The sequence below is a fragment of the Cavia porcellus genome, unplaced genomic scaffold (assembly GCF_034190915.1).
Source record: "Cavia porcellus strain 051 isolate PalLab524CR breed Dunkin Hartley unplaced genomic scaffold, mCavPor4.1 scaffold_5, whole genome shotgun sequence".
In the NCBI taxonomy this organism is placed as follows: Eukaryota; Metazoa; Chordata; class Mammalia; order Rodentia; family Caviidae; genus Cavia; species Cavia porcellus.
This window is the reverse complement of record NW_026947488.1, coordinates 15,690,137-15,698,774: the sequence shown is the minus strand read 5'-3', so window position 1 is coordinate 15,698,774 and position 8,638 is coordinate 15,690,137. Positions and strand designations below refer to the sequence as shown.

Genomic DNA, 8,638 nt, shown 5'->3' with positions numbered 1-8,638 from the left:
GAGTGTTCGTTGCTACCACGTTAAACCTCACTCTCACCAGCCTCTCTATTTTTTGCATAGTGGGATCCAGCTCGGCTGAATGAAGCTACTACCTTTGTTTTGGGATCTCGAGCCAACAAGTGAGTCTAAACACTTCGATGCGTTCGAGGAGGTATTGCTCAGGGGTCCATTCCTAGGAGCTACATCTGCAGGGATCCTTACCATCTGTCTTTTCACCTCAGGGCCCTAGGCATGGGAGGCACCAGAGGGAGAATCTACATCAAGCACCCACACCTCTTTAAGGTGGGTAAGAGCTGGAAGGTGGGCAGGGCTGGGGAACAGGGACACTGACAGGGGCACATGGCGTCCATCTGGGAGCCAGAACCCCACGTTCTCATTCACCTTTTGCGGGGGGGGGGGGTTGGTTTTTCTGAGACAGCATCTTGCCATGTAGTGTCGGCTGGCCTTGAACTCACTAATGTAGCCTAGACTGGTCTGGAATTTACAGCAGTCCTCGTGCCTCAGCCTCCCAGTGCTAGAATTACAGATGTGTGACACCGCACCCAACTTCACCTTTATTTTTTACAATTTTCTCAACATTTCTGTGCCTCAGTAATAATGGTTACTTTTCTTGCATGGTCACTGTATGCAATGCACAGCTTTAAGAGTTAGGGCCAGGGATTTAGCTCAGCAGCATAAACTCCTGACAAGCATGAGGTGGTGAGCTCAATCCCCAGTACCAAACAAAAAGTTAAGAGTTATGCTTAGAGGATCTCGTGGAATTATCTTTTAAGATAAGTATTATTACCGAACACTCCTGTAATCCCAGCACTTGGGAAGACTGAGGCAGGTGGATCCTTGCAAGTTCAAGACCAGCCTGGGCTACAAAGTGAGCCCAAGGTCAGCCTGAACTGTGTAGTGAGACCCTGGTCTCAAAAAGACCAAAAAGACCCCCCCAAAAAAGATAAGTATTATTAGCTGGACAGTGAGGCATGTACCTATAGTTTCAACTACTCAGAGACTGAGGCAGCAGGGTCATCTGAGCCCAGGAGCTCTGGGCCAGCCTGGGGAACATAGTGGAAATCTGTCTAACTCAAGGGAAAAAGAAAACAAAAGCTAAGTATTATCACCCTTATTTTGAAAGAAGTTTTTAGAAAGTGGGGGACAGGGAAGAGGCTAAGTCTTACCCAAAGTTAGTCAGCTAATGTGTCCAGATTAAAATCTGTCTTCTAAAGCTGGAACTTTTCTGCTTTGTTTTTTAGGTAAGTTTATTGGAACCTTTTAGATCTGCATAATGATCACCTTCGTCATGGGGAGTTTATACCTGTATATGATACAGCTTGGTTCTTTTTTTTTTCACCATTCCCTTGCCCCCCTTTCAGCCACTCTTCCCTTCCTTATTTACAAAAGGCTTTTTTTTTTCATTTTTTCCTTTTTCCATCATTTTTTCTTTTCCCTTTCTTCCTTTGCCCTCCCCATCCCTAGTTTCTCTTCCCATTTGAACATTTTCTTCCTATTTTACAATATCTATTATACATTTTGGTCCTTATTTACACTTTTGGTTTCTTATACCAGAGAAACAATGTATTTACACGTGTTTCCAATTGAAAAGTCTGGTCTAAGGTACATCCAGTTAGCTAGAAATGTCTCAAAAAATGTCTTCTGTGTCCATCATCAGTTGATGTAAAGCTTGAGCTCTTAGCCATCACCTCATCCACTTGTCTGTGGCATAGAATGACCAGAACAGGGCAGGGCTTACATTCCCCAGATGTCTCTCTTCCCTGGAGAGCGGCTTCTATTGGCTTCACTGCTTGAGAAACAACAAAGGAGATTTTAAATTAATGGAGTCAAGGTTTGTATTTCATCACTAAAAGCATCTAAGTAGATTCAGAAAGCATCACTGCATGTGTCCCTGACATGTTTTTGTACCTGTGTACAAGGCTTGCGCCCTTTGCCCTTTTGGGATCCGGATCGTAGAATCAGGCTCCCTCAGCCACAGTCTGCAGGTTTGAAGGTGGCTCCCCTGGCTCTTCTTTTTCAGCCTTACTCTTAGGACTCCCAGCACCTGGAGGGTTTGGCCTACTTGCTAGTTCACCTTCCTTTCGTAGTTTCTTTACTCCTACTATTCCCTGTATCTGGCTGGCCTTTATCCCCCACCTTTATCTGCTTATTCTAAGATTCACCTCCCTGGGGAAGAGAGGTTGAAAGGAGAGAGGAATGGGAAGGAGGGGAGACACAAGATATATCATGTACAGGTACAAGTTCTCTATGATAAATGTTATCATTATATGTATCTATAATGTACCAATAAAATAGAAGTAAAAAGATTTACCTCCCCGACAGGCACAATAGCACACTTGTAGTCCCACCTTCCCTAGAGGCAAATACCAGGCTAGTTTGGGCAATTTAACAAGACCCTGTCTAAAAAAAAATAAAAGGGCTGAGAATGTAACTCAGTGGTTGAACACCCCTGGGTTTAATCCTCAGCACCGCCAAAAAAAGTATGATCTTGGTCCTGGTTCCACTCCTTGCTAGCTCAGCTGTGTGACCCTAAGCAAACAGCTCCATGCTTCTAAATCTATTTTATCATATGTAAAATGGGATTGATGACAGATGAACCTCGGAGGGTCAATTAAGAAAGAATGCAGCAGTGGTACATGTCTTTAATCCCAGCACTCGGGAGGCGGAGGCAGGAAGAGGGCTGCAAGTCTGAACTAGCCGGACTGCATAGTGAGTTCAAAGCCAGCCTGGCTGCATAGCTGGACCCTGACTCAAAAAAAAAAAAGAGTTCAGTAAAGCACCCAGCATGATGCCTGGCACGTAGTAGGGACTCAGTAAACTCCCAACATACTCTGTTTTTCCAGTGGGGATCATCTCATTTTAATCTTTGCAGTCTAATAAATGGAGGGAAATTTTTTTGTTTTACTTTATGGTTTTTGTTTTGTGCTAGGACTCCAACTCAGGGCCTTGCACCTGCCAGGCAGGCACTGTGTCTGCTGAGCTGCATCGCTGGCCCTACTTTATGGTTCTATGTCAGTGATCAGAAGTGTCTTTTCAGTCATTTAGAACCTATCTTGGTTCCATAAATTTAAAGTGGCTTTTTCTTCTTTTCTTTTTAAGATAGAGTCTAGAATTTGTAATCCTCTTGCCTCAGCCTCCTAGAGTGGTAAGGTTATAGGTATGTGCCACAAGGCCAGTTTAGCTTTTTATATCTTGAAATGCTTTCCCTTTAGTGAAGCCAGCGTACCATCTTTGAAGTTTGGTCGCTACACTCACCACATCTATAAATTTTTTATTTGTTTGTTTGTTTTGTTTTGTTTTTGGAGACAGAATCTTTATTTCAGGCTGGCTTCTAACTTGTGGTCCTGCTCAGCCTCCTTCATGCTTGGATTATAAGCACGAGCCACCACAAGAGGCTCACATCTGTTTAAAAAAAAAAAACCTTTTTTGTCTAACTGCAAAACCAGGTTCTTAACCATGATGTTATTCTATCTGCCCCAGTAAATCAGGCATCCAGATTTTCATTTTAGAAAATATGTTCACCATAGTAATTACAGGTGTTACAAGCCACCTCATATCATTTTTTTTGGTCTTTTTCTGGTCTTTTTCCTTTTTATCAGTATCTCACGACTGCCTGCTTGCAAGGCAGGCGCTTATGCCGCTGAGCTAAATCCCCAGCCCCCATATCATTTTTTAAAAGAGGACACTCTTTCTTGGCATGGTGGTACAGGCCTGTAATCTCAGCACTCAGTGAGGGGAGTGGGCCTGAGGCAGGAGGGTCGCTTGAGTTGGAGGCCAGCCTGAACTGCATAGTGAGACCCTTTCTCAATTAGTTAATTAATTTAAGAAGGCACTAAAATAATAGTCATGTGTCCCACTAGTTGCCAGAGGTGCTATGCTGGGAAAGGATGCAGGAAGCGGGTTAGAAAGGGAAATGGGTCCCAGTCTCTGGGCTCCTAGGCATGGCCCGGGTTCTCTGAGTCTGTGTCTGCCAGGCTAGGACGATCTCTTGTTGGTAGGAATACTCAAGGGGCAAGAGAACGGCCCTCCCTGGGTTAATGTTTCCCACTGTGTGACTTCGTCCCTCACAGTATGCAGCTGACCCCCAGGACAAGCACTGGCTGGCCGAGAATCACCACATGCGTGCAACAGGGGGGAAGATGGTAAGCATCATGCTCCAGTGCCACTGCCAAACACCCACGCAGCCCACAAGCCCCTGGCGACCACTTACCTCCAAATCTGAGGACTCCTGCAGCCCAGCGAACGTGGAAAGGGACGCTTAGCCCAGTCTTCCTGTGATCCCTGCTCCCTGTCACTAGGGCCCTCTCCTCCACCCCCTCATTCTCCAATCCCATTTCTTCAAAACCACATAGCTGCATAGAAATGGCGGTTACAAGATTTTCTTTCATGTGTCCCTGGATAGATTTTACAACTTGCTCATAACACTTTCTCCAGACACAGCTATAGAATCATTTCTCAACATAGTTCTCCAGACAACACCCCGTGTAACCAGAGTTAGCACCTGCAGTGAAATGTTTGCCATGTCTAACAGCCCCTTCCTGACACACCTCTGCTTCAGGAGTCTCAGCTGATATCAAGCACCAACCTTAGGAAAAATGGTGGTTGTATGTGTACTAAAACCATTACGGAGGGCTCTGGCCATCATCACATGTGGTCTCCTGCATCTGAGGACTCAGTCCTACTGCTTCTAAAAAAAATCTAATGGCCTTGCAAACCAATATGCCATTTTCCTTTCTGGCAGTGAAAACTACCTTTTAGAGCCAGGTGTGGTGGTGCATGCCTGTAATCCCAGCACTTAGGAGGCTAAAACAGGAGAATTGTGATGAGTTTGAGTTCAGCCTAGGCCACACAGATCCTGTCTCCAAAAAGTAAGGAAAAAAACTACTTTCATTTTATTTACTACTCCATGCCCACACTATTTCAGAAAAAAATATTTCAGGGTGCTTACCAAAGATAACATAAAATGCAATATAATATAAATAAGAAATGGGCAGAGGGAGCAGAACCCAAAAATTAGGTTCTGGCGATTTAGCTCAGCAGCATAAGCACCTGCCTGGCAAGTGCAAGATCATGAGTTTGATTCCCACCAAAAGAAAAAAAAGGAATACATTTGTCATTTCAGCCAGGCATTGGGACACACTCCTGTAATGCCAGGACTTGAAAGGCTAAGGCAAGAGAATCGTTTGCAAGTTCGAGACCAGCTTGAGCTACAAAGTGAGCCCAAGACCAACCTGAACTGCATGGCAAGACCTTGTAAGAAGACAAAAAAAAAAAACCCACCATTAAGAATAGATAAAAAGGGGCTGGGGATTTAGCTCAGCGGCATAAGTGCCTGCCTTGCAAGCAGGCAGTCAAGAGTTTGATCCCCGGTACCGATAAAAAGGAAAAAAGACAAAAAAAAAAAAAAAGTTAGAAAAAAGTTGGGTTTTTTTTTTTCCATGATGACCTATTTACAAATTAAACTGTACCCTTCTCCAGGATATCTGATCTGTTACATAGTTCATAGTTACCATAAGATGAATAAAAAACAAAATACTCAAAAGGCACAACTACTCCTAACCCTAAGACTAGAAAGAGTCTTAGAGAAGTCTTTCTATTACTGTGCACATCCTCTATGTGGTAAGCTTACAGAAAGCCTCACCACTGCAGACACACATCCTGTCAGCAGCTGTAGAGGCCCAGGGCCACACATCATAGCCCACTTACTGGCCAGCAGGGTGTTTATTATCATGTCCCTTTTGCCGGAAATCTCAAGACCAAATTTTCTTAATCCCCAGTCAGTGTATAGCTTTCTCTTCCTGATTACTGTTCCAAGTATATTTTGCTAGGTCTCCTACTGTTTCATGATAAACCTCTTCCATCTTTTTTTCTTTTTCTGTTCTTTTTTTTCTTTTGGGACAAGGTCTGGCTATATAGTGCAGGCTGACCTTGAACTCGCTTACCTAGCTCATGTTGGCCTCAAACAGCAATCCTGTTGCTTCAGCCTCCTGAATACTGGGATTACAGTTATGCGCCATCATGCCTGGCTCCCTCCCTTTTGTAAAAGAGGAAAAGCTATAAATAAGTCAGCACAGTGTGTCTGTAGTCCCAGCTACGCCAGAGACTAATGCATAAGGATCACTTGAACCCAGGAATTCAAGGCCAACCTGGGCAACATAGCTAGACCCCAATCTCAAAAACGTCACACATCCCTTCTTGCACCCATAAAGTTTCTCTTTGAGAAAAAGATTTTCTCAAGGAACCATTCCCCAGTCCCTTCCCACTTTCCCCAACAAAACTGCAAACTACACCCCCCTTTCCTCCACCTAGGAGCAGGCCTTACATTAAGCAGATAATAAAGGGCTATTGGATTGGAGTGAAATGAATCAGGCAGTTACCATTCTCCCTTGTTCCTGCCTCAGGCCTACCTTCTCATCGAGGAGGACATCCGGGATCTTGCTGCCAGTGACGACTACAGGTAAACCACTGGATCTCCTGGCCCCAGAGTAGCCCCCTGGAGTGCGGCTGGGCCTACACCCTGCCTTGTGTTAACTTACTCTCTGAATGTCTGCTCTAGAGGATGCCTGGACCTGAAATTAGATGAACTGAAATCCTTTGTCCTGCCCTCCTGGATCGTTGAGAAGATGCGCAAGTACATGGAGACACTAAGGACAGAGAATGAGCATCATAGTGCTGAAGCTCCTGGGCAGACCTGAGGCCGGCTGTCTTGGCTACAGTGGGCAGCCTGCACCCAAGACCTTGTTTCCCACATGGGGAGGCTACCATTGGGACTGCTCCTAGCTGGATTTCCGTGGAATTAAACTCTGCATGGGGTAGTCTGTAGGAACTCAATACAGAGCTCCCCAGACTGGCATGTGGGTCTATATTTGTAAAGTTATTGAGATAAGCAATTAAACTGTTTGTAATAAACACAGATGGTGAGCCTGCTGTGCCATCTGCCATGTGGAGGGGCTAATAAAATGTCAGGGGCTCTAGAAACGAGTGTAGAAGCCAGGTGTGGTAGCTCACGCCTGTAATCCCAACACTGGGAGGCTGAGGCAGGAGGACAGTTGCAAGTTGGAGACCAGCCTCAGCTACAAAGTGAGCTCAAGGCCAGCCTGAACTGCGTAGTGAGACCCTGTCTCAAAAAGACAAAAAAAAGAAAAGAAAACCAGCCAGAGGTTTTTAGCTCAGTGGCAAAAGTGCCTGCCTGGCAAGTGGTAAGCCTTGAGTTTGATGCACACCCCCCCCCCCCCTCCAAAAAAAAGAAACCAGTTTAGTAAGAGGATCTCAGACCCAGGCTTTAGGAGACTTCACTGTTAATTTCAAGTACCTTGCCAACTTTTGTGTTTTGGTATTTTGGTTGTTTTTGTTTGGTTGGTTTGGGGGGTTTTGTTTGTTTTCGGTTTTTTTTTTTCAGTATTGGGGATTGAACTCACCACCACTTGCTTGCAAGGCAGGTGCTTATGCCACTGAGCCAAATCCCCAGCCCCATTGGTTTCTTTTTTTGAGAAAGTGTCTCATATGTAGTTCAGGCTGGACTTGATCTTGTGGCAACCTTGGCACAGCCATTCAAGTGCTGGAATTACAAGCATGCACCATCATACCCAATTTAGAAACCTTCCCTGTTGCTTTGTTTTCTTGTTTTCCTGGTTTTTTCCTACCAATGCAAGAACTGCCAGAATGATGGTTAGTCCCATGGAGGTTTAGTAACAGACCATATAAAAAATGCAAGCCAAGGGCTGAGGATTTAGCTCAGCGGCATAATCACCTGCCTTGCTAGTGCGTGGTCGTGAGTTCGATCCCCAGTACCAATTTAAAAAAAAAAAAAAAAAGCCAGGTGTGGTGGCACATGCCTGTAGTCCTAGCACCCGGGAGACTGAGTAAGGAGGATTACTTCGAGTTTGAGGCCAGCTTAGGCCACAAAGTAATTTGAGAGCCATCCTGAACTGCATAGACCCTGCTTCAAAAATACAGAAAATATGGGGGTGGGGATATAGCTCAGCGGCACAGCACCTGCCTGGCAAAAGCGCAAGTACCAAAAAAAAAAAAAAAAAAAAAGAAATACAAAATGCAAAGTTGGCTTTTATTATCATTTTACAGGCTAAAATGTCGACCTGCTCAATACCACACAGCAAACCAGTCGGAGATGAGGCATGACCTGAACCTACATTTTCTAATAGGCTGCGGCTCTGGCCTTCCTTCAGCCTGTCTTGCCTCTTTGGTCCTAGCCCCACAACCCCAGATTTCCAGGCACTTGGGATCTCAGAGGTGCCGGGGTTATTATAATACCGAGAAAGAGCAGGGACTTCTGGTTTGGGGAAGACTTATCAGGGCACAAAGACTGCTGATAATTTCGCCCAGGAAGAAAGGGTCCAGAACCAGCGCACTCTGCTCAAAAGACCACAGACGTTTGACTTTAAGGTATTTATGACACGTGGTCGTTTTCTTGGCCCTTTAATGGTTGGCGTTCTCTAAAGGCCACCAGTCCGCTACAGACGCTTTAGTTAGTGACAGCCTCTCCAGCCAATCAGCTGTTAGAAGTAAAGCCCTTCCTCATGGTGGCACACTGATGGGTGGGGCGAGCAGTTGCGCAGTGACACAGCACTGCGGCCTGCCGCATTGGCTGGATCAAACCAATCGAGCCGCTGATTGGTCG

General features: G+C 45.3%; 1 protein-coding gene across 7 annotated transcripts in view; it reads left to right on the top strand.

The window, feature by feature from the left end:
- The window catches only part of Dnttip1 (deoxynucleotidyltransferase terminal interacting protein 1), a 32,095-nt gene extending 25,182 nt beyond the window's left edge, over positions 1-6,913 (top strand). For 6 of the 7 annotated variants that reach the window (XM_003467689.5, XM_005002794.4, XM_013150360.3 and 3 more), the window contains 5 exons: positions 61-119; positions 222-282; positions 4,071-4,142; positions 6,402-6,457; positions 6,557-6,913. In XM_003467689.5, coding sequence (XP_003467737.1) covers positions 61-119; positions 222-282; positions 4,071-4,142; positions 6,402-6,457; positions 6,557-6,695 — 387 coding nt within the window. In that variant the 3' untranslated portion in view covers positions 6,696-6,913. Of the gene's footprint in view, positions 1-60; positions 120-221; positions 283-4,070; positions 4,143-6,401; positions 6,458-6,556 lie in introns of those variants that run through there. The other variant, XR_010047366.1, reaches the window with a different exon arrangement.
- Positions 6,914-8,638: the final 1,725 nt, after the last annotated feature.